Source organism: Orussus abietinus, unplaced genomic scaffold (genome assembly GCF_000612105.2).
Source record: "Orussus abietinus isolate OABI.00-Male unplaced genomic scaffold, Oabi_2.0 scaffold18, whole genome shotgun sequence".
Classification (NCBI taxonomy): Eukaryota; Metazoa; Arthropoda; class Insecta; order Hymenoptera; family Orussidae; genus Orussus; species Orussus abietinus.
This window is the reverse complement of record NW_019396011.1, coordinates 489,320-514,568: the sequence shown is the minus strand read 5'-3', so window position 1 is coordinate 514,568 and position 25,249 is coordinate 489,320. Positions and strand designations below refer to the sequence as shown.

Here is a 25,249-nt window from a genome sequence, read left to right as displayed (position 1 = left end):
CGTTTTATTCTTAACAAACTCATTTATTAAAGTACTAAAAGGGGGAGGACTGAAATTAACAAAATCGAAAAGTTACACATAAATACCAAGTAGTAAGAGTAGAATAAGAATAGTAGTAGTGAAACGAGTAGGCGCGGTCGTGTCTCGCTCGACTCGAATTCAGTCGAATAAAGATATCTCTGGCGCGTTATCGTTTCGCCTGCCATGTTTTTTTTTTCTTTCTTTCATTCTTTCCTAAAGTCGCACCTATCTCTCCCTCTCTCTTGACCTCTCCGAACCTTCCACTCTCTCTTACTCTCGTTCTCTCTCGCTCGCCATGAACACGCAAAGGCGGTTCGGGAAAAGCGGGGGAAATCAATCGGGACGAAGGCTCGTTCGTGAAAGAATCTATTTTTTTTTTCTTTTTTTTCCCTCTTCGCATCGTCTTCGAGAAAAGAGGGGGTGGTTCCGTGGGGAGTGGAGGAAAAAGTGTCTTAATTAACATTAATAACAAACGCGCCTCTGCCTCGCATGTCTCTAAGCCTATCGGGAGGGGCGATCCGCTCTCGAAGCTGCTTCTCAAAATTAAGGAGAAAAAATAGACAAAAGAAAGGAAAATAAAATAAAAAGAATAAAGGACAACGTCCGCAAGAGCCGTGACTCGAAATTACTTCGTTCCGTTTAACAACCACTTGACCCGGTTCTCCGCATCCCTTGTTGCTTTTTTCTCTCTCATTGCGACTTCCCATGGACGATTCCCTTTCGCACTTCCTTTCGACGGAAAGAAAAGGTCGTCCCTTTAAATCTACGAGAAAAGAAGGAGGGACGACCGTCGATCGGTGGACCGCGGCGCGGGAGAAACGATATATCGCTCCGAGGAAAAAAGGAGGAAGGAGCAAAAAACGAAAAGGAACAAAAAAGAAAGGAACGAAATTGATTCTCCCCCCGGCGCGAAACACAGCACGGGCAGACGGACAAACGGACAGACAGACAGTAGACAACTATTTCCGGCGTATATATATGTATATCTCGCTCTCGCTCCTACTCCCTCGACAGCCGCTTCGCTATCTCGCTCCTATCTCTCTCCGGGTCTCTCCCGGAGGCGCGCGCGCGCTCCTTCTCTCACTCTCTCTCTCTCTCTCCCGACTGACTTTTTTCCCTTTGAACACTGGAGGAGGAGGCGCCGGACTTTTCCCTTCTTTTTCCCGCTAAGGATTATTATACAAAATAATTAGAAAAATGTACAAAAAGTCATAAAAATAGTAATAGTTACATAGTACAAATTACTTTTAGGTAATTATAATAGTGTGATTGAGAAAACGAGCACGAAGGTACAGCCCCCCTAACTAGTCGCGAGAGCCTCTCGCGGGCCCCGCGTCCGCATACGCGCCTGACTAACCGCGCGCATTTGCATACACGTATACGCGTATATTATATACAGCAGGTATATATATATATGCGCGAGCACCTTCCCTCGCTCTTCCATATATATACGTATGGTATATCCTATACCGTATGCCATGTACCGTCCGCGCGCGAGGTGATCTCCGCTCCGTTATCGGGTGTTTCTCTTTCTCGCCCGTTCCGTCTCCCTTCCTCGCTCGGCCAGCTCTGTTCGGCTTTTTCTCGACTTGGCGAGGGTGCGCGGGCCGCGAGGGCCTCTCGGTGCGGCTGCGCGCGCCTCTCGGTCGGTCTTCCGGGCGCGCACCGGGCCCGGCGCCCGGGCCCGCGGGCCCTCGCTTCACAGCTCTACGATTTGGGTTTCTAAGCGTGCCTTAATCTTACTAATGCCACCATTCAGCCACCGCCCGGTCCCGGAGAGCTCTCTCCCTCTCCCCCCGCCAGGAAACCGCACTGCCCCCCTTGCGGCGCCAATCGCTGATACCGCCTCAGGCCGTTTGCCCCCGACCGGCTAAACCGGCGCCGGCACCGGCAAAACCGTATTCCTCTTAACGGTAATCGTGTAAATAAACGTAAGTTGAATCGTTGTGGCAGAAGAGTCGATGCCGGCGACGGCGATTTTCTCGGATGCAAGGTAAATAAATGGGAGTTAGCGTTGCCGGATCCGGCGCGTTTGCCGGTCCGGTCGCCGGATTGAACTCGCCGAGCGTAACATGTAATCTTACGTGAAACGGTCGTCACAGCTGATGCCCTCCGATTTTTCCGGGGCGGGTGCAAACGGCCTGACGCGTGTGTAACAAAAATGATCGGACTCGACTCGAGTAATTCGTCGTCGCGACGAGAAAACGCCCCGCAATGAGCGCAACGGTTCTTCCGATCCGCAGAAATCTCGGCCCTTCCGCACCCCTTCTCCAGGGCACGTCGAGGGTTGCCGAAACATCCCCAAAGTCCCTGTCGCCTGGAGCCCGATTCTCGAGTCCACCGGATCAGCTTTCGCATGCGAAATTGACAGTTTCGTGTAAGACTTTCAAACCCTGACCAATGGTGCGACTTTTCAACAATGAAAAATTTTTCAAGCTATCTCCTGATATGCGAAAGAAAAATCTGCCCGACCTCGAGAATGGGGCCCCCGGGGGCGGGGGCGATACCACCGCGCGAGATGATAACTGGGCGCCATTTTCGGTTAACAACGTCGTGGGCCCTATTGCATCGCCATTTACCTATTTATACCATTTATACAGGATACGCTAGAATTTAAATTAAACGTAACGTGCACTAGCGCTCTTTCTCTCTCTCTCCTCGCGCTCCGCCGTGACCCGCGAGACCCGCCCTCTCCGTCTCTCCAGCATTCGCTCTCTCGCTCGCTCTCACTATCGCTATCTATTCGTAACAATGTTCTGCGACCAAAAAAATAAATTCTATGTATTATATTCATATGAATTAAGCTAGGATTACGAATTAGACTACGATATTACAAGATCGACTGTCTCTCTCTCTCTCTCTCTTTCTCTCTCCCTTATTCTTCCCTCCGTCACTCTCCGATTGGTCCGGTGCGGTGGCTTTGTAGGATATTTTGCATCCGCGACTTCCTGGGGCGCCCGCACGCGCGCGCACGGGGAGGAAACAAGAGAGGACCTCCTGTACAACGAGGACGAGAGGTACAAGAAGAACAAGATGAACAACGAGTCGCCAAGTACAAGAAGAGGGGGGGGGGACATCTCGAAGGCGGACGCGGCCGAACCACCCTTTGCGGCCCTTCGCGGCGAAAACGCTCGACTCCTCGGATGCGGAATCCGATCCGGTCCGCGGAAAGAGGAAGGATAAATCTGGAAAGTGGTCGGAGTCCTTTTAAATCCGGAAACGCGCTTCAAACTATCTCGAAGAATCGCGAAAGGGGGATGGTGACCGACCTTTTCCGCGTGCGGAAAACTCTCTCTCTCGCGCGCGCGCGCGCTTCCAAAATCAACGGCCAACCTGTTGCAACCCCTTTCGTCGTTAATCCGTTAATCGTCCTATCATCTAAATATACGCGTGCACGACGACATTCAACGAAAACAAAGGAGGAAAAACATCTGACTTTCCAGTACTCGAGTAATACTGTACATTCAGCTACATATTTAAGATTCGTTTACACACCTATTAACGATCGATTGCATCTTATAACTCGTTGGCGAGCCTCGGGGCCCGATCGCGAGATCATCCCCCCGGAGAGACCCTTATCCCGAGGGAGGGACGAGGAGCGCGGTCGGCAGGGGCGGCGGTGGAGGCGCGCCATTCCCGGAGAACCGCGCGAGGACGGTCGGCGCGCCATTTTTGTTTCTTTGCTTCTTGTTTTTTTTTTTTTATATAGAAAAATGTAAAAAATTTACACCTCGGCTGCGGTATATCTCGATCCCCTCCCCTCCTCCCCCGGGTCCCGGGGATACCGCGGGGGAAGTCGAGCTCCTTTCCCGGCCCTCGCCGGCTTCCGGGTCTCCCGAGTCCTCCCTCGCCCCCCGCCCGGTCGACGTCGAATGGGTACCCGCGAGACTCGCGTGCCCCATTTATTTAGATCAGTTAGTCGATTAGTCGGTTAAAGAATCGTCGAAAACGGAGCGGGGCAAACGCTAACGAACGCGACCGGGCTCGCTAATCGGGCCGATCGGGCTAATAGGGCTAGTCGAGCTAATCGGCCGGCCTCGCGGCTCCCTCTTGCCCTGGACCGTAGGACTAATCGTCAACATGTCTCAAAAGTACACGGTGTACAAAAGGGGAAAGCCAGACCCCGACTCGAAGCGGGCACTGGCTCCGCGGCGGTCTCGAGTCTGGTCAAAATTTTAATATCAAACACCCACGCCGTACCTCGCGCGAGAGGAACACCCCCGCCCGCCCCCTCCCTTTCTTTAACATTGCACTACTCCCAGCTGCTTTTAAAGTCTTAGCCATACGTACTTCGCTTATGCTTTACATTAGAAATCCGCCGTACGCTTTTACTCGATATTAATCGATATCTATTCGATAAGTTTTACCGCTAATCGTGCGACGCGTCGCGCCTTTCCCTCCGCGCCTCTGTCCTCCCTCCCCCCGACGCGGCGTGTCCCTCCGCTGTGAACGTCTTCTCGCCATTTTTTCTTCTTCTTTGGTATAAGGAGATCCCTACGATAGTAACGTAATAGTAATAGCGCTTGCAATAGTACTTGCGAAAATTGCGCGGTACTCGGGTCGGTGCGCGCGATAAGGGCGAGGCGGCGTCGGAAAGGCGTCACCCGAATCGAGGGTCTTTTTTTTTTTCCTCCCGTGTCCGTCGGTACGACATCCGGGTAATTGGGGTAACGAGACTCGTCGTCTACCTCCAAGTTGTCGGGCCCGACGGCTTCCGGAGGGAACCGGAGATACATCCGACGCCGCCCTTCCCCGCAAAACAATATACGCTTCTCCGAAACTATTGTAAACGCTATCTCTTGCCTAAAGCTACGAGATGTACAGTAAAGTTTAGTGTAAAAAAATAAAAACCATTTGTAAAATCACCCGCGAGCGGGACCGCGCGGACCGGAAAGGACCGGACCGGGAACCGGAAGTGCCGAGGTTCGTAGGGGTGCAGGCGCGGCTGCGATCGGGCGCGCGTTTTCCACCGACGTTTCCCCCTCCCCTGTCCCATCCAATTTTCCATCCCCCAATTTCCTATTTCCTATTTTTTCACTCCCCCGGAAATTCCCTTTAGAAAGTCAGGCGCGCGACAAAGCGAGCGAGATCTTCCTCGGGTCGGTACGAGAGAGACGCGAACGGCCGATGTTCCTTTGGACATCTTCCGATAGGTAAACCCCATTTTCCCTCTCCTTCGTTCTTTTTTTTTTCCCGCGCGGTCTCTTTATACCATTTTTCTCCTTTTTCTGGACTTCTGCGATTTTTCGCGGACTTTTTTCTACCCCACTTTGCCGGCCGCTCGCTTGCTCGCTCACTTTCCCTCGTCGCCGTCAAACGCACGATTACCATCAAACGTACACAACACACGAAACTTTGTCAAAATCTAATTTTCCCTAATCCCACCCCCGACCCCTCGTAATTATCTACTCGATCTCGTTACCCTTTCGTTCCTCCGATTTCTCGAGGGCAAAAAAGTTCACACCTCACCCTCGACGCCTCTTTAACTCTTTCTCTCTCTCGCCGCGTCCCTCCCTCTCTGAACTAAGATATTTAGACAAGAATATAACAGCAGTATAAAAAACTTTTCAACACTGAAAAATACAAATCTATCGTAAATGACTACAATATTACTCCATCCTCCTATCGCACCGACACTCCTCGTGTCGTATTAACCGGCTCTCACTCTCTCTCTCTCCCTATCCCTTCCTCTCTCTCCCTACCTCTTTCACCCGTTCACTCGCGCACTCGCTCGCTCACGCATACGCAAAAGTATTTGTTCCTTCTTATCATCTTCAGATAATCGCGTCTCGTATCCGTCCCTTATCCCAATCGTCCAGAGTCGGATCCAACTCGTAACGACACCTAGGGTCGATACGTCTCCAATTGTTATCAGCGCAAGGTTACTATTAATATTAATATTATTATTAATTGCCGTTGTGTCAAGTGTGATTTCTGGCGGGTGGATACAATCTCTCTCGCTCTCACTCTCTCTCTTTCTCTCTAACTCGCTCTTCCCCTTTCTCTCTCCCTCTCTTGCGCTCTCACGATCTGACTCTCTAGCTCTCGTTATTGTGTCAGTATCCGACGATGTTCACGTGTCGTGCGATTAGTACCTAATTTTCCTCCAATTACACATCCCTTTAAGGTCTGTCAGAATATATTAAATATTTAAATCGTTATTCAATTATTAATTATATATTAGTACTTTATATATATATAGTATTTATAGATTTTTATGTATATATATATATATAGTCGTCATATCATATTATGCTTTATCACACATATTACAAAGGAGGTGAAGAACCACACCTAACATATTTCCTTATCCCTTGCTTCTCTCCGTTCGCCTCTCCGTTCGGTCGGCCGACTCGAGGCGGGCGTTCCGCACGCGGGCGGTTCCCGTGCGTACCGGCGCTGTCCGACTCGTGGGGGGGCCGAGGGCGTCCCGACGCCGGAATCGCCGACGAGGGTGTCCCTCTCCGTTGAGCGTCGTCGCGGGCCAGTCCGCGCGGAGAACCGAAAATCCGCGAGTGATATGTCGGTCGAATCCGCGTGTCCGACCGGAAGAGCCGCGGAATCGCGACTTCCATCGGCGTCGGGCCGACGTCTAGGACACGCGTGCCCCGAGGAAGGCGCGCTTTCGAATCCTCCAAACGAACGAAAGGGTTTCTCGCGCCCGGTCAGTCGCGATTCCTCCGCAGGGCGAACGCGACGCGGCCGAGGGGCACGGAACTCCCGATATAGATTTAGCTAACATTAAGGAACACCAAAGGTTAACAAGAAAACTCGTTCGAATCCTCGTCTCTTGCCCAGTCTGACCGTACCTCGGAGAAGACGCCCCCGAGGGGGCGCGCTCCAGCTTCTCGACGCGCGTTTCCGCCGCGCCGCCGCGGCGGAAAGTGGGCCCCGCGGCGGCCGGGGCGCGGAACGCGTCGGCACATCGGACTATATTAAGCTACACACACCCACGTTGAAAAAAGTACGAGCGGAATTAGTCTCGCAAATATATGCATGTATATATATATATTTATATATATATGAACGCGCGATTCCTTGTGATAACGGGTCCGTTGCGTTCAAGAACCGCCATGGCGTGGGTGTCGGGCGGGGGAGGGGCACTTTACCCCGGCTCGTTTGAAAAAATAGAAAAATTTTGCCTAGAAAAATCGGTGGTCGCGGTCCGGGGGGGGTTTCCGTCGACGTCGTCTGGTCGCGGGTCGGGGCCCTGCTTCCCCCTCTTTGTCCCTCGTTTCTTCTTTTTTTTCCCCCTTCTCTACGTATATATATAATATATATACGATATATAGATCTTCTGCTCAATCATATATTCATGTATATATATAATATTTATATCAATGTATACTTCAGTTAATAATTGATTTAGGTAAATTGGTACCTAATTAAGTCTCCCTAAGGGTACGCAGCGCGATTACGACGGCAAGAGCATGTCACGCGTTACGTACGTATATATTCATATATATATACTCATATATTACACGCATATGTATAGAATATCTATTTATATGTATATATTTATAAATTTATCGGCGAGAGAAGTTACCTTTCGGAGAGAGCAATAAAGAATTCCCATCTCCTTCCGGCCTGCCTCCTCGGCTCCGGTTGCGCCTTTGATTTTCTCCGCGGAGGGGAAACCGGAAGTCGGCGGTACCCCCTTCCGAAATTGCACTAACTAACACCGAGCCGCGTGCACCCCGTCTCCCTTCCACGTCGTATTTTCCCATTTCCCCGCGGATCTCGTTTAATCGCTCGTACCCTCTCTCAGCGTGCGTCGATCCTCCGTTTCGGTGTTCCGGAAGTCACGCCCCCGGTGAACCCATCCTTCGGAATAACTCTTAAGCGGAATCGAGTGGACATAGAAAAGGTCTCCTAAGAATGAGGGGTGTCGTCGATTCGCGGGATCGGCTCGGTCGGTAACGTCTTCCACCTCCGCCACCCCTTTAGCCGGACCGGAAACGCGAGGCGGACCAACGTCTCCCGATCGCCGAGGGCGATTTTCTAAAATGCCCGGGGTAGCCAAACCTCCCCCTGACGGTGCCGACCATGGGTTTCGCGAAGCGGAACGTTTTTCGAAAATCCCCTCCCCCCCGAAGGGGGAAAAGTCGAGCCCGCGGGTGTCGCTTTCGACGAGGGACCGGGGGATGGTCTGCGCGTGCGCGTGTCCTATATACCGCGGACCTCGAGGGTGTCCTCCGCAAGCCTACGTGTAATTATATATCGCGTACCTAAGGGCCGCCTTCTATGGCGGCAAGTATATATATATACAAAAAGGAGACCAAAAAAATAAATATATGTATATATATGTATATGTATATGTATGTATATATAGGTGGAGATTACTTCGTGTCCCGTCGTGCTCCCCCGTCGTGGCGTGCACCGCGGGTCCACCCGTGCCAACCCGGAACCGACCACGAGGAAATCGAGGAAATCGCGGAAATCGATTTCCACGACCCCTCGGATGCTCCTCGTCGCCGGTCGGACCTTGGTACGGCGACCGATCGATCGGCGCGATTCGATTACGTGCAATTTTACGGTTCTACTGTGTGGAGGGGGGGAGGGCGCTTCGGTACGAAAGGGGGACACCGCCGAGAGAGGGACAGGAGTCGGATTTCCCCGGCCACCGTTCTCGAGTCGCGATCGATCCTTCCGACTTTTCTTTTTTCCTTTTTCCTTTTTTTTTCTTTTTTTTTTCTTTTTTCTTAACGAAGAGATCCGCGTCGATTCTACCCGCGACGTCGTTCATCGATACGTCGATACGGTTATGACTTTGGAATAGAGGCGTTTAACGGATAGTCCAGATACCGATTTTCGAATTGCGGATCTCCGCCGACAGTGGGAACGGTGGAAACCGGGGAACCCGACGAAAACGTGCATCCTCGCTAAGGACGAGATTCCCGCACCCTGTTCGAGATATCGAACATACCGACACCGAATCGAACTCGAAATCGGCCCTAACTAATAACATGCGAGACCGAAAGACCCCCCGGGTCGTCCCTGGACCGTCAACCCACGGAGTAAAAAAAGGAGTTCCCAATCCCACAAACCCCTCCGTAATTTCAAACTCCCTCCCGATCGCGAGGTCTTCATCGGATCGAAAAAAAACTCTCCACCCCCGCGCGAACCGCCGTTTCCAAAAGACCGCACTCGTCAACCTCCACTCCGAGGATTAATAACGAAGGTCAAAATCGAAGGAAAGGGGGAAATTACCCGAGACCGGGACGACCGGTAAATCCCTCGTTACAGCCGTGGACGCGATTTCGAGAGGACCTGGATTTCCCCCGAAAAGATGGAAGAAATCGAGGGTCCGTCTCGGAGTCGGGTGGCGGCGAGGCCGACCCGAGCCTTCTTCGCCTCGACAATGGGCCAAACGGTTTATTTTATTTTTTTTTTTATAAAAGTTGTCAAATCGGCTAATGCGTCTTGTTCGCTCGTGCCGACACGACTTGTCGCGTACGCCGAGCGGTTTCGGGCGAGGTCGCGCGGCCGCAGGGCGGAACCGCTTCGAGTCGACCTCGACCTCCTCCGTCGCCGTGGACTCTTCTCGCGACTCGTCTCGTCTCGGGTCGTCGTCTACGTCCGGGTTGTAAGACTTTTACATAGAATTAGTAAAAAATCCGCAAAAAGCGCGACCCCTCGAGTGGCGCACCACCGAGAGCCGTACACACGTACCTATTGCAACGTCGCGTAAAGGTAAAGTCCTTAACAGCTAGGAGAGACTGTGTGGAGTACGGAAAATTGTCTAATACACAGCGGTAAAGCGTGGGACCTCGTGTACGTGTGACAGTTTGTGGGTGCATGGGTGTATGGGTGTCGAGTGTTCGCGCGCCAATGTGTGTCGGTGTACGCGTGCGCGCGGAGTCGCGTGTAGCGAATGTCCATGTACGGGTACCATTTTCGTAATTCACTTTAATATTTAAACGACGCCAGCCCATCCCAAAGCGAGGCCTCGGCGTAGGGATTTGACCCACGGTGTGACCCCAGACCGACCAAGCCTCCCAGAAAAAAAAAAAAAACCTCGCATCGCTCCAAGATTTCGCCACTAGTTAGTTATACCGTCCTGGGAACCACGCGGGACCAGTTTGGGACAGTTTGGAATTACCGGGACTACCGCCTGGGACGTCTCGAGCCTTTCGCCGGTCCGAATGACCCTACCTGGTACCCAGGACCATCACCGTGGAACGTCTACCAACAACCGGTTGACCGTCAACGTTGATCCCCCGGAAGAGCACGTTTGAGTTTGGCTCCCTCCAGCCATTTAACTCTGAGAATTTCCGCGGATGTCCAGGAAGTCCCAAACGTGAGTCTCCACGGGATCAATCCCGACGGCCGATTAAAAAACCCGTGCGGTACCGATTCCTCCAGAAAAACCTCCATACCAAGGTCGACTTGACTTGCCACCTACCGTGGAGAACTCGCTGGTCTCGCCTAACGCACGCAACCAACGCGACCAGAAATATAGCCGCTATCGAGGTTGCGATTCTCACCATCCGGTTCTTCGACCGATCCGCAAGGTCTCCTCCGCTCGTTGTCTCGTGCCGATGCGTCGCGGAGATCCGGGATTCGGGTCCAGGTTCGAGTTCAGCTGCGGATGCAGGTGCAGGTGCCGGTTCCGCTCCAGCTTCCGATCTCGGTTTGGGTCCGGGTCCATGGTCGTTCTCCAAAAAGTGCAGGCACCGCCGAGGTTGGGACCAAGCGGTGTCTCCCGAGTAATCGGTAGTTGCGGTAGTTATAGTGGTAGCAATAGTAGTAGTAGCATAGTAGTGGTAGTAATAGTAGTATTAGCGGTTGGTGGTGGTAGTAGTGACGATCGGGTAGTAGGTAAGGTATAAGGGGCTTGGTAGAAGTGTTAGTTAATTAGCTAGGGCCGCGAGATATTTAGGGACGATGCAGCTGGGGTTAACACCAGCGAAAGGGAACAGCCCTTGGCCGATCCGCACCTTCCTTCACCAGCGGCTTGTGGAACTCCCGACCTGGCCGGGAGTGGATGGTTGCCCAGCAGTGCTCGCAGTAGTACTGAAAACGCAAAGACGAGAGGCGGTCAGGGGACCCGTTGAGAGAATAAGGTTACGCAACGTTAAGGTTACACCTCGAGGGACCTCGGGGGGTGTTTACCTGGAGGCAAGTGACGTTCGCACAGAAGAAGGGCGCGAACTTGCCACCGCAGCGCTGACCTTGGCACTCGTCGCACATTTGGTCGTCGAGAACGTAAGGCTTGACCTCGACCTACGATTCGATCGGGAAACATTGAAAGGTCGATTTTTACCCAGCGGTTAAAAATGGATATCGTCCGAACGTCTACTAGGGAACAAAGTCGTGGCGGTACCAACCCTCTTGTCGATGTCGCCGTGTTGAAGTTGGACGAACCTCGCGGATATGGCGGCAATGTAGCTCTGCTGATTGCTGAAGGCGACCCTGCCGGCACCCTTGGGATACTTGAGTTCAGGGTCGGTGTCGATGCCGGCGTAGCAGACACCCCCGTACAGTCGGTCCATGATCATGGCGAGTTCCACGGCCTTCAGGGGCCGGGGAACGCCGCCCACGAAGACGGTCTTCCTGGGGTCGAGAGGCATGGACGCGTCCAGGACGAAGTCCGCGTCGCTTAGCCGCCAGGGTCGAATCTGCACGGGCTTGTCCTTGATCGTCGGTGAGCTCACGCACAGGTACAGCTTGTCGTCGTCCTGGATGCAGGCGTCGATCAGCTGCTGCACCGAGCCTTCGTCCTGAAAGAGATTTCTCCTTCAGATATCCGGGAAACGGCGCCGATGGCAACGAGCCTCCTCGACGGCAGGTAACGGGACGAGAGATCGCCTTAGGAGAAACGAGGACGAACCTGGAAGAGGAGGAAGGCGTAGCCCTTCGGAGGGAAGTACGATTTGCTTTCCGCCTTGTGCGGCCAGTCGACCACCAGCGGTCCGAATCGCCGGAAGCTGGCCGTGATCTCATCTGCGGATATAAATCGATACATGAGTGACTCGACGAATCGTGCGAGACGCGATATCCGAGCAATCGACGCCTCGGTCGACCCGGGCCCTAATCGAATTGGCGGGCAGGTGTCGATTGGTCGCCCTTGGGCCCAACCCCGAAGAGCTCGGAATTTTCGCACCTACGCCGTCTAATGAGAAACTACTCAATTATCCGGGATCTACTTTCGTACCTCGTAATCAACACCCATTGAATTACCCCGTACGCTTTGCACGGAGTAATTAAACGAGTGTTCCAATTACAGAAGCGCTAATTAGACCTCCCCCTCGCGGCCCCCGTCATTACTCGGCTATCTTTCAAGTATCACCTTTGTTTACGCCGTACTTGGGGGGGTGTTTAAAGGCCGGAGGAAACACTCGAAAGAAGAAGAAAAAAAAAGAGAGAAATCGACGCGAATAGCTCTTTCGCGAAACGATGTCCGACATTTTCCCCATGTCCGAGAGAGGAGAAATCTCACCTTCGTCGATGTCGGGCGGGAGTCCGCCGACGAAGACCTTCCTGGAGAACCGCTCTCCGGTTTCGCTGCCCTGGCTGTGGGGGCTGCTGCGGCTGGGGGATGAAAGGGGCGCAGCCTGGGGGGCTGTCATGCCCCCGCCGACCCCCACGCCCACTCCAACCCCGACGCCGTCGAGCTGACCCGCCGTGCTCGGATCCTCCAGAAGAGTGCCCTGCTCCTCGAGACTCGTGAAGAACGGGGATTTGCCTGCAACACGGCGGAAAGAGAGAGACCGCGTCAATGACACCTGACTTTTCCTCGATGCGACGAGATACCTCCCCCGCCCTGGAGGAGGAGGCCGGAGGCGCCAAAGGGACTCGCCACGTCTCCGAATATCCGGACTCACTGAATCGCCTCTTTACGGGAAACATCGCTCTTCTGACGAAAGTTGCCATCGCTCCACGGACAGGCCTATCGATGGCCGATCGACGATACCGAACCGTGGTCGCGAAATCGATAGTTCAATCGGATCGGACCGCGAGACGCGTTGTTTATGCCGTTTCTCCCGTTGCCAGGGGAGGACCTCGACGAAGGAAAGAGCGAAGACGAGCGCCCGATTGGTCGCTCTCCGTGGAAAGAAAAAAAAAAAAAGAAAAAAAGAAGCGAATCGCTGCGGCCAACGACGCCCGAATTGTGCCGCCGATCTAGAATTGACCTGTTTCTTTCGGCGCATTCGATCGCAGGATTATGCGATTACGATTGGGCGTATTTCGTTGAGTCGATCTACTTATCTTTTTTTTTTCTTTTCTTTTTTTTTCGCAGCGGACGAACATTCGTCGAGATCTTTACCTCGGATCCAGATGCCGTACATTCTCGAAAAGGCGGACGATCGCTCCACGGAGGATTTACTAAACCGCTGTCCTCGAGGGGAGATCGAGCTTCGTCCACTCCGGTCGCTCGGTCGAATCCTGTCGCCGGAACTGGGAAAGCCTCTCGAGTGGCCAAAATTTTCCCGAGAAAGTCGAGATAGGGAGAAAGTGCACCTTGCGCGAGGACTCGGTGCCAAGTGGTCGGGTCGGCGGATCGCTCTGGAATTTCGCGCGTGAATTGTTTATTCGCGGCGAGCGCGCGACCGGCGACGACGTTGCCGAAATTCCGCTATACCGGGTACGCCGGAAATCCCGGCCAAGTATCCAGAAGATGAAAAATCGCTCCGGGAGGTATTTCGGTCGAACGATTATTTGGACATAGCCGCGGGCTTATCGGGCTCGGTAATCCGCAGGAGCGCGTTGGAAAGTTCTACGGGGAGGTCGGCTCGACTTTTCGAGAATCGACCGAGGAGTCACCCGGGACGAGCCGGGGTTCAGCTCTCGGCGAGGCGCGGTCCCCGCCTTTTCTCGGAGATTTGCATGGTAAAAATCATTCCCCTCGGGCAATCAGGACACCGGCGCCCCAGGGAGAAGTCGTCGGATAGGGCTTTCGGGGACGACGAGGCGCGTCCGCCCCGATTGCGGAATTACCCGGCCAGTCACCCCCTAGGACCTCGAGCGGCATTTTTCCCGATTTCTCGGAGACTTCCCTCCAGGTCGCCCGATCGACGGAATCGAGAGTCTCTCCCTCGCGTTTGGCATCCCGCGAACCGACGGCCGGCGTCCGCGTCGACGTCCGCGGGAGAACGGCCAGGAACGTGCATACAGCGACGGAACGGTGCCGTATCGATTAGGAGCCGAGAGCTCTCGAGCGTTGCGGCCGACCTACCGAAAACGTGCGCAATCCGGAGCGAGGAGCTCGCATCGAGATACGACGTACAATTGCGGATAAGAGAGATCCCTTCGGTCGCGACCCTCCCGGCAAAATTCGAGTTTAATTCGAGGCCGGCGTTAGGTTAATCCGCGGGCATCGGACGCGGGTCGGACGCGGAAAGCCACGCGAAGGTCCCGCGGAGATCCGGCGAGATCCTCTCTCGCCCGTTGGCCCCGCGTACAATTTTAATCCCTCCGTCTCTCTCTCTCTCTCTCTCTCCCTCTCCGGCCGCCCTCCTCGCCTCCGACGCGCCTCCCTCTCGCTCTTTTCCCCTTTCCTCGCAAACCGCATCCGCCGTATCGATTTAACGTGCCCCAAGTGCAGCTCCGTGCTCGAGCATGCAGCGGAGGGCTCGCGGCGTGCCGGCGAAGAGCTCGCGGACGGGCACGCGCGACTGCCCGGCGGAACGCCTGCGGCGACGCGTATGCGGCATGCGTGGAAAAAAAAAAAATAAACGTCGCAAAAGGGCGGACAGGAATTAATTCACGCGCGCGCATTTCCCTTCCCTCTGGACGAAGCGAAGGGCCCAAGAGGTCTTAAGTTCGAGCACGTGAATTCGACGAGCGAATCGTTCGGCCGCGGGATGCGTGGGTGGACCCGCGGGTCGGCCGGCGCGTTCCCCCCGCGGGAGCGGAACGCACTATCGGGGCCACGCGGTTAACGGCGTTAACGCGCTCATCATTGAGGATATCCTCCCGAGGAAAGCGGGGACGCGGTCGAAACGGCGTGACGCGCCTCGTAACGGAGGGGAAAACGCCGCAGCCGGGACGCGGAATTTTCCGGCCGAGTTTTACGACGAGCTTAACGCTAAACTTGGCCGAGATGAAAAGGTCCCCCGCCATTTTTCCGAGCGAGAACTCTCGAAAGAGGCGAACCGGGCCGGATGAAATTCCGCCGCGGGAAGTCGAGGCGGATCGGTGCCAAACGACCGGAAGTCGTTCCGATCCCGATCGGCCGCTATCGAGCCGGCCCGCGGGGGACGTTTCGCGCCCTTCCGATACATAACCTCGAAATTAAGCTCGTTAGGTTTTACGAGCCGATCCCGGCCGAGACGTCGCCAGTTTCCGCGCGGTTTGCCCCGGCACTCGAGCCCCGAGAGTTCCGGCGGTCGCCATCTTGGAGAACGTCGGCACGCGGAATTTACTCGGGGCTTCGGGGCAACCCAAAGATCCGGAAAGGACATTCCCTCGGGAAATCATGGATTTTAATACTCGATATCGGTGGAAATCGACCACCGTCGCAATTTTAAAACCGAACGTCCCTTATCACCGAATCGCATTGCTGCGTATCATACGAAACCAGAGGCTATCGATTCACTCGCAGGAAATCGTTATCACAGATTTCCAAGTTAACAGACCCTCGTTTCGAGGGCTAAAATCCATAATTTCCTGAGTGGACGAACGGAACGACCTGCCCGCTCCCCCGGACCTGGGCCGAGGGGATCCCGGGGTTAAATATACCGAGGAGGAATCGGTCGTTGCGCGTCGTCTCCTCGTCGTCTCCTCGGCCCGTCCTGGGCCGAGGTATTTTCGTAGCTCGTATACCTCGGAGCCGACGAGTCAAAGTCGACGCCGCCGTCCCCGGCGATCGTTCGTCTGGTGAATTTGCGACCAGGGAGATGGGAACGCCCGCGATTCGGTAATTCCGCGAATGGGAGGAAAGGGGGAGGGAGGTACCTCGCGGATGTGCCGATTAATTATTTCCTCCTCGATACGGTGCCGGAGGTGGGGCGACGAGTCGGAAAAGTTTCGAGAGGCAAGACCGGGTTGCCCCCACACCCCCCGGGGGGAGGGGGCTGATATTTCGAGCCCTCCTGGGGAATCATTTCGGTCGACGACGCTTCGAGTCGCGACGAGACGAGACCGGCAACTTTGCGTGTCGCGATTATACGTCCCGGGGGTTGGGGCGGATGGAGCAGACGGGGCGGATCGGGTGGAGGGTAAAACAAACGGCTCGCGGATGTAATGGAGCATCGCGCGACGGCACGATCATCCGCAACCCCTTCGGGTGCCCCCGCCCGAGGGGACGGGGGCAATCGGACCGCGCATATTCGCGATTAATATTCAAAGTGGAGTTCGGACTTCTTGGGGGAGATCGTCCTCGATGCGCGTCCCCTCTCTCTCCCATTTCTATGGAAATCTCGCGATTGCGGGTTTCTTTCGTTCCCGGTGATTTTGACCGGTCGTCCCCGCCGGGTCGATCTTGTCGACGATTCGGTGAGACGCCCCCGAAGACCTTCCTCTCGACTTGGGATTAATATTTAGCGCAGCCCCGAGACATCCGCGGATGCACCCTTTCGACCCCCTCCTGCCCGATTATTAATGCAGATTCGCTCGTTCGCCCTTCGTCGCGGTGGAGGCGCGCGATAACCCGAAGATTGGCTCCAATCGAGCCACCCCCGACCCAATCGCCTCTCGTTTTCGCGATATCTCGCAAAATGATAAACGCGGATCGACGTGGCGCAACGTCATTCCCGATTTCCCCCGGTCAATTCCCTCGCTTCCATCCCCTCGACTAGTTATTATTCATGTACGTTTAGGCGTCCACGCGTTAAGTAACGCGACGTCGCGACGCGTCGGGCATCCGGCTCGATCGACGAGGCGCAAAACGATGCGCAGTATCCGCGGTGACGCGATTAATCGTAAGATATCGAATCGACGACCGAACTCGACGGAAATTGGCGAAATGGAAGGGCAAGGTGTATCGCGGGCGTAAAGGTTAACTTCTTCCCGGCTCGATTCGAGAAGGGCAAAAGGAAGAGGACGCCACGGAAACGTCCCCTCTCGGCGTCCCCTCGAGGGGGGCTCGAGTCCTTTTGATTAATCGAACGAGTTTTATCGGTCTCGCATCTTTTTACCGCGACCGCGCCCTTAACGACGCCGTAACCCTCCCGAGCGTGTCGGGAAGGGTCGCGGAAAAGAGGGTGGAAAAACCCTACGGGCTCGGATCGGGTAGATCCCTCCCTCGATCTCCCGGAAACGGTCGAGAAATTAACCTCGGCGACCGTTCCCCGGGACGCGACGACCGTTTTCTTATTTTTTTTCCTCGAGCCGCGGGTCGCGGAATCCCCGGATCCGAGATAAGACAAGGGAGACAGCGATCTCCCGTTTTCACCCCTCGACCCGATGCCGCGGAATTGCATTCCGTCGAGGGCTCCGGAGAGGGCAACGTCCCGGGAAAACGACGGCCCGCTTGCGCGGGAAATTCTCCGGGAAATTTATCAGGTTACCCTAATGGAGCCGACCCTCCGAGGGGGCGAAGGAAGAGGGGAGAGACCCGTAACGACGATCGGTAACTTTATCGGCGCGCGTTGTCCGCTAATGGACGGAGCTCTCTCGTCCGCGGCCGATCCGCTCCGCATCTGGACCCCATTTTCCGGCCACTTTTCCCCCACGGGGGCGAAATTCCCCCGAAGCGCGCGAGGGTATCGGGGATGACTAATCACCGAGAATTCTCCGCGAGGATTGCGCGCCTTCCTTCCAAAGAGTCTCCCAAGCCGATCCCCACGATAAGGAGGGCTTCCTCTTCGGAGGGACGAAAGCGATCGAGTTCCCGAGTTTCCGCGAGTCGGAAAGGAGGAGCGTCGGCGTCGGCGCCGAAGTGAGACGCGAAAGCAAACACCGTATGCTAATGCGCCAATTTTCGAGCGTTCGTGCCCCGGCACTCGAGAGAGCTCCTCTCGGGCTGCGCCCTCCGGGTGCACTTCCGGCTCGGCCCCCACCCCGCGGAGGGAAACCACCCCTGCAGGTCGGTCCTATCGACCCGAACGAGTTACCGTCGAAACCGCGGGTCAAAGGGCAACGCGGTAACGCCTGCAACACCCCTCGGCGACACGCGGAAGTTGGCCCCGCGGCTCTCCGATCGACTTTCCGCGGACCCCGGAGGGGAGGGGCGAAATTTCCGCCCGCGGATAAAGCGACCGCGACGGGACGTCGGGGACTTTTCGAGGCAGATCCTCTGGTTTTCCCTCCGGCGTCGTCCTTCCGAATTTACGGATCCTTCGGGCCAATTTCTCCCGCCCACGCGTCGGCCGATTGATTTACTCCGGATCGCCGGGGTGTTCGGCGACGCCCGACGTTTTCATTTGAGCACCCGCCGACAGTTATGAAACATCCCCTAGCACCAACGGAACGGGGGGGTTGGTTGGCTTGGATCAATATTACAGGTAGCCGACTCGCCCTCGCCCTCCGCGTCGCCGGCGTCCCCGACGTTCTACGACGAGAGTGCACGCAACGGCGCGGGCATTCCGCGGGGGGTCCCCCGGTCGCGGATTTCTCGCTCTCGGAAATACCGCCGACTCGCGCCCCGAGGGCGGAGATCGACCACGGGTCGCGTTCCGTCATTATTCCGGAGAGGAGAGAAGGGGGAAGAGGTCGGTCCCCTTGCCAAGGACGGGGGAAAAATACGACGGGGTCGGGCGCCGAAAGGGGGCTTTTCCCCCAAATCCCCCAAAGAGTCACGGTCGAATCCGACTCGAAATACCGGAGCACTCGCGGGGTGCGCGCGCTCGCCGGGGGTGAATGCCCTTTCGCAGCCCCCGCCCCCCGTGGGGCACGTGGACGACGCGAGGGTGTCATGTGCTCCCCGGAAAAGTCCTGGGCGGGGAAGTTCTCTCCCGGGAGTGGGGAGGGCCTCCGGGTGGAGGGGAACGGGGGCATCGTTAACCCACTGCAGGACCGAGGCGCGCGCCCCGGGTCCAGATGGAGTCGATGCGGATGGGAAACGACGCCGAACCCCTTCCCCCGGTCATCCGGAGGGAAGAATCGACGTGGAAAGTCGGGGCGATCCTTCGGGACGTTGCCGAATTCCAGGGGGATCGTCCGAGAACACGGAGTGCACTCGGGGTGAAACGCGAAACGGCGCACTCGGGCGTAAAAGGGAGCCCCGGCGGTCCATCTAGGGGGGGTTACGAATTTCCCCCGGGTGAGGCCATAAGTAAGAAATAAGACCGAGGGTGGAATTCGGCGACGCGAAGTACCCACGAGAAAACTTCGCGCCGTAACTCCGTTCGGCCGGTGAACCGATGGCAAGGATCGTTATCGGCGTCGTTTCCTCGGGAGACGTCGAGGGGGCCCCCCAAGGGTGGCAGGGAGTGGACTTTTTACGAGAACGCGGGAGCACGCGTCCGCGAGATCGGCATCGCTTCCGGGAACGCACGAGGGGTGCACGGGGGGAGGTAGGGGGCCTCGGAACCCCAGAGTCGGGTGCATATATCGAGAGGGGGATCTCGGGGGTTCCTCGAGACGATCGATCCCCCTGGCGCACAGGTGCGTCCCGTGACGTCGGGGTGCCCCGGCATTCGGCCCCTTCCCTCCCCATGGCCGATCCAATTTGCACCCCGAGGCGCCGAGTATTATCCGAATAATCGCGACGCCGGGGCGAAGGGGAGGAAGGGGAATATAATAACCGTCGGATCACGAAAGACGAAACTCACCCCCTCGGGGCCAGCGCGCCCATGGAAAAGCCCCCGCGTCGCGTGGGGCCGCCCTGTTTCGGCGACCGATTTAATTTCAGATAACTCACGGTCCGCCTCAAGGATTCCCGCGAGGGGGCGAACACCCCCCCTCGTGATGTCCTAATCTCCCCGTTCGACTTAAGGTCGCGTCCGCCGTCCCACCCTTTTCCATCGGTTCCTCTTCCTGGGGACTGGCGGAAGTCGCGGCCTGTTTCCTCCCCGCTAAGTAGCTCGGGGGCGGACGACCCCGCTAACGAGGGGGCGGGGGGACGAAGAGAACGGGTTACCTTCAAATATTACTACGCAACGTCGCGGTGCCCTTTTAGAGAGGTTCCCAGAGCCCGCCGCGAGCGTCCGTAAGCGACTTAGCCTCGAGGTTGTGTAAGCGCCTTTTACTTAAACCTTTCCCCTCGCCGCTGGCGGAAAAAGAAATCCCCACCCACCCACCCCCGTCAATTTACGGGGCAAGGCTAATATACTCCGTTCTAAACTCCTTCGGCGGATACTTCGAGTTCGGGTGTCGGGGAATTCGAGAGATCGATCCTCGAGCCGTACCCCCTCCTGCCGGTCGATGCTCCGCGACGCCGCTCGTCGGCTTTACGGCCGCGCCAGCCGTCGAAGGTGGCGATAAATTGGAATAATTAATACCGAGGCAACAATTCGGCGACGGGCGTCCATCCGGAAACCGTCGTCACCCTGAAGGCGCGACTGCGAGCCGCGCCGTTTTTCTTCCATTGGAACTTAACCGTAACCCGCGGAGCGTTTTCCGCAGGCGCGTCCGAGGGCGTCGGGCTCCTCGACTCGGCGAGGTAGGGAAAATGAAGAGAGAAAAAAAAAGGAGAGGAAGAAGAAGAAGCGAAAAAAACGAGAGCCGCGAATTCGCGCGGCGAGGAGGAGCCGCGGCCGCGTCGTACGTGCCTCGCGGGTAGAGCCAAGCGCCAAGGCACTAAAGCACCGAAGCACCAAAGTGCCGTGGTCTTTAGTGCTTCCTCGTACGTGACTCCGGGGAAGTCACGTCGAGTTCGAGGCACGAACGTGAGATATCTCCCGGGCCGGGAGAGGAAGGAGAGGTACGACCCCACGGGGGAGGTTCGGCACTCCCGCGGACGAGTGGAACCCTCCCCCCGCGACCTCCCGGGTCCCGACACCGATGGAAAAAGCTACCTCCTTCCTTATTAATCGCCCCGCGAGTACCGAACGGAACCGGGGCGGAAAAGTCGACGACCCCCCGCGGCGGTTCCCGGTTTACGGCGGCAATCCCCATGAATCTCGCCGAACTCGGATCCCGGAACGGGAACGACTCCCCCGGCGCGGTCGGGGGGCTCGAAAGAACGAGAAGAGGGCGTCTAGCCGACGACGACGACGCGTTAACTCGATTCGCCCGATTAACGGAAGACGCGAATCTCCGGAGACGGGGACCGGCGCCCCGGCGGTCGTTGCTCGAGGAGCCCGGGACGGCTCGTTTGCGAGGAAAGCCGGAATATATCTCCGGAAAGAGCCTGAAAGGCTCCTCGGGCTGGCCCGAGGGAAAGAAATACCTGGACGGGCCCGCAAATGGGTCCGGCCAATAGAAAGCGACGACGAGGAAACCGGACTCGCGGGAATCTCGCGCGGACCCCGCCGGCCGGCGCACTTAAGGAGTTCTTGACCCTGCGGCTACCGGTTGCGACATACCCTCGTCTCTCTTTTCTTTTCCTTTCTTTTCTTTTTTTTCCTCCCCCTTTTATGTCCCGATACAAGGATACGGACGTTGAGAAGAAGCCGCGGAACCGGAGCACCTCGCGGTCCACGTGCCGTCGAGAGTCGTTCCCCCGGGCGGAAGGAAGATCGTCGCCGTCGGCCGGAGATCCGCGGTCCTCCCTCCGGAGCCCAATTAACGCCTCCGACCTCGAGAGGAAACCTCGGCGAGGAGGTCGACCCTCGAGGTCGAGGCGTCGCGGCGCCCCGCGACCTCTGGAGTGGGAAAGAATCTTGGTCCCGATTGAAAGGGAGCATTAATTAACGGGCCGACGATTAATTAACCCCGGGGACGTTTTTAACGACGCGGCTCGCGACCGGCAAGCGCCCCGGAGCGCCCGCGTCGCCCTTATAATCGTTATTATAATTATATTTATAATTATAAGGAATATAAATAAACAGCCCGCGCCAACGTTGATACCGCCGGTGATAACGATAACGGTGCTAATAATAATATCGCGGAAACCGCCGCCGCGGAAGGGGCGCAATTAAAACCGCCACCCTCGGGCGACACTTTGGCGCGTTTTCCTCGGACCGTCTCGCCGGGGCGAATATTCCGGCGACGGGTCAAATTGTAAAAATTCGTAATTATGGGGCTTATTAAAGGCTCAGGGGGCAGAGAAGAGGCACGAGCGATACGGGAAAGGGAAAAAGGAAATGCCGGAAATTAACGAGCGCGCGTCTCGAGGGTGTCGGCGTCGCCGCTTCCGTTCCCCTGCCGGATCCGGGAAGGGCACCTGCCCGGATGTGCCGGATGGCCGGACCGGCCCGGCCGGGCACGGATTTCCGAAACACCGGTTCCCCTCGGGACCGGATCGTCTTTTCGCGGTCGGTGGACAGAAGACACCGCGGAGATGAAACCGCGGGGACAAGAAAAGTACGGGAAAGAAGCGAGGTAACGCGAGCAAGAGGGACGCCCGAGAAAGCCGAGGTGTCGGCGACCGGTCGGAATAGAAAATGACGCGAGGCGGCCGGATCCGGAGCTGGCACCGAAAGCGAGCGGCCGAAAGTAAAATCGGCCTTAGAGGAAGAGAGGGAGTTTCTTTCGCGGCGGAATTATTCGGTCGAGCCGTTGTTTTCGGCGGGCCGGAGCGAAAGTCGAGCGAGGCGGCCGGATTCGGAGGTCGCGGTAAAAAAATCGACGCCACCCGAAAATCGGACTCGAAGGGTGGCGGACTCTTGTCTCGAGGAGCCTTCGGGAGTGCGCGCGGATCGTCGGTAATCACGTAGTGAAAGCACAATTAATATCGCCACGGGAGACATAAAGGCCCGGGAGAAAGAGAATTCGACGCCCGGTGCACCGCTGACCTTTCGAAAGTCTTGTGCAAGCAAAACTAAGAGCCGTCGCGTGCAATGCCGAGCAACTCGACGCGACTCCGACGCAACGCGGGTCCGATGGAAAAATTATACGCGCCGGCGTCGATATCGAGGCGGACGGAAACCGCGCGGCGGATCGCGCCCGGGGAATTCGCCAAGCATCTCGAGAGCCGTAACTCGAGGAGGTTCGTCGGCCCCGAGGAGCTCGAGGCAGGTCAGGGAGAGGAGAGCGGTCGATATTCGGGAGATCCTTAAGCCTTAGCGAGACGCGGAATCGCCATTGCCCGCGACCTGAGCAGGAGAGAACTCGGAATCCCGCGTTTCTAGAGAGCCCCGGATCCCCGACCGACGTGGCCGACATCGCGGTCCAAACCGGGGTATACGGTTACGACGAGTAGCTACGGATTCATCGGATCCGATCCGATTACGGCGGCTCGCCTATCCCCGGCCGGGCGATCGCACCTGCGGAAAGAGAGGTCCCGCGATTGCGTTTAATCCGCCCCGCCGGCGAGGTAATCGACGCGGGTTGCGTCAAAACGCGGGGAGAATCCAGCGGAACCGCTCCTTTCGTCCTCGGAACCTCCGCGGATTGGAAACTCCGCCAAGGATCCGAAGAATCCGGTACAAGGTGCAGCGGAAACGTGGAAACCTTCGCGTCCGCCACCGAAACACGTACGTCGCGGTCGAGAGAAATCGGAAACCCGGAGGTCGGCGGAAAAGCCGCGATAAATTCCCACCGTAAATCCGAATTAAAGCCCGGGGAAAAGCTCGAGGCTTTCCCGCGCGCGGTATCGGCCCGCCGAGAGAAAAATGCCCGGGCATCCGTCTCGCGGAAAAGCCCCGGAAACGGGGAAAAGGGGGGAAAGGGAACCCGAAGGAAGAATCCGCCGGGGATATCTCCCGAGACGCGCCTCCGATTTACGGGCCGGTCTCTCCGGCCTCCGTCGAAAGGCCAACTAATTAACGCATCGTTTCGCCGGCTGCGGTCCGCGGGAAATCTGCATCCGCTGAATATGCAACGCGGCGCCGTCCCGGTCTTCGGTCCCCCTATGAATATATCTATCACCGGGGCCAGGGGCGAGAAGAAAGAGAAGAGAAGGATCAGTGGAGCGGACTCGGCCGCTCGCTCGTCGTCCGAGGCGAGTTTTAACACCGGCCTAACGCGATTCGCGGCTACGGGCGAAGCGAGTCGTTAGCGCGAGCCCGCCACTCGGTTCGCGCCTTGGACCACGCACCGTTAAACGAAATCTTACCATTTTATATTTCTCCCGGAAGTGTTCTTCGGGCCCGATATACTAATTTTACGTACATACAAGAAACCCGAGGGAAGGGGGCATCCGCGTTTTTCCGCAATATATCGCGAAAAGATGGGAGATATAAAAAGTACAACGAACCGCGGGAGATCGCGAGGGATCGGAAAACTTTCCGTCGAGACGGTCGTTTCCTCGTCGACGGACCGCGAGGTGCGTCGAACACTCGAAAAAGTTCGGCGAATCGGGGAAAGACGCGTCGCGACGCCTTCTTCGGGAGGAGGTTTTTTTTTCAGCGGGGCGTCGACCCCCGAGACGGAGAGCACCGTCGGCGTTCCGCGCGTGGAAGGCGAGACAATTAATGGCGGAGTCCCTTTTTCGTGGCCGCGAGGGAAATCTAGCAGCGAGAGAGCGTCGCTCGGAATTGGAGTCACGGCCCGACGTCCGGCGGCGTCTCCGCGGCGTCGTCGGGGCGTCGTTAGGGCGGCCGGCACGGTCCGAGGCCACGAAATCCTCGGGACGGAGCCTTTAATCTCGGATTACGCGAACGACGCGGACGGCGTCCCGACGGAGGTCGTCGAGTCGGGAGGAGACCGACCTCCGTTCCTAATTGAAACGAATCGGAACGAGTCGAAACGGTCCTTCCAGGTTCTCCGACCCTCGGACCGGCGCCGGTCCCTCCCGTCGAATTACAAGGAGCGAGCGGGGAGGACGCGTCCCCGCGGAGGGCGACGGCGGCGGAACGGCCGCGGACGACGGTTCCACCGAGCCGGAAGGTATTCTTCTTACTTAACCGTTATGCAACTATAGATTCTAATTAAGAGGCTTTCTCTCTTTCCGGGAGCGGCGAGGACGCGGCGGCTGCCCGCATCGCCTCCGCTCGCGGCCTATCCGGGCGCCGGCGTTTTCCCCGATTTTTCCGCCGCGATCCCGCCGACCGTTCGATCGAGCTCCGAACCGGGGACAGAAATTCTGGAATTCCTGCGGGTTAACGGTGGCAGGCGTCGCCGTTCGTTCGCCTCGAAATTCAATTAGCGGCGGTCGCGGAAATCGGTCCCAAGTTCTCGCCGCGCGGTCGGACGCGGAAAACGCGGCAAGATCGGTTCCCCTCGAGCGGGAGAACCGAGAGAGAGAGAGAACGATCGTGGAACTCACCGTGGAGCTGCGCCAGGGACTGTAGCGAGTTGGCGTTGCAGTTTATGAACCCTGCAACACAAATGCACAAATCGTTTACCTACACGTCGG

At 56.7% G+C, this 25,249-nt stretch overlaps 1 protein-coding gene across 1 annotated transcript in view; it reads right to left on the bottom strand.

Annotated features, from left to right (window-relative positions):
- Positions 1-7: 7 nt before the first annotated feature.
- The window catches only part of LOC105700323 (cytoplasmic polyadenylation element-binding protein 2), a 61,183-nt gene continuing 35,941 nt past the window's right edge, over positions 8-25,249 (bottom strand). The window contains exons 3-8 of the mRNA XM_012426066.2: positions 25,160-25,210; positions 12,464-12,709; positions 11,855-11,967; positions 11,352-11,744; positions 11,137-11,247; positions 8-11,037 (exon numbers count right to left, since the gene is read on the bottom strand). Of these exons, the coding sequence (XP_012281489.1) occupies positions 10,921-11,037; positions 11,137-11,247; positions 11,352-11,744; positions 11,855-11,967; positions 12,464-12,709; positions 25,160-25,210 (1,031 nt within the window). The 3' untranslated portion in view covers positions 8-10,920. The remainder of the gene's footprint in view (positions 11,038-11,136; positions 11,248-11,351; positions 11,745-11,854; positions 11,968-12,463; positions 12,710-25,159; positions 25,211-25,249) is intronic.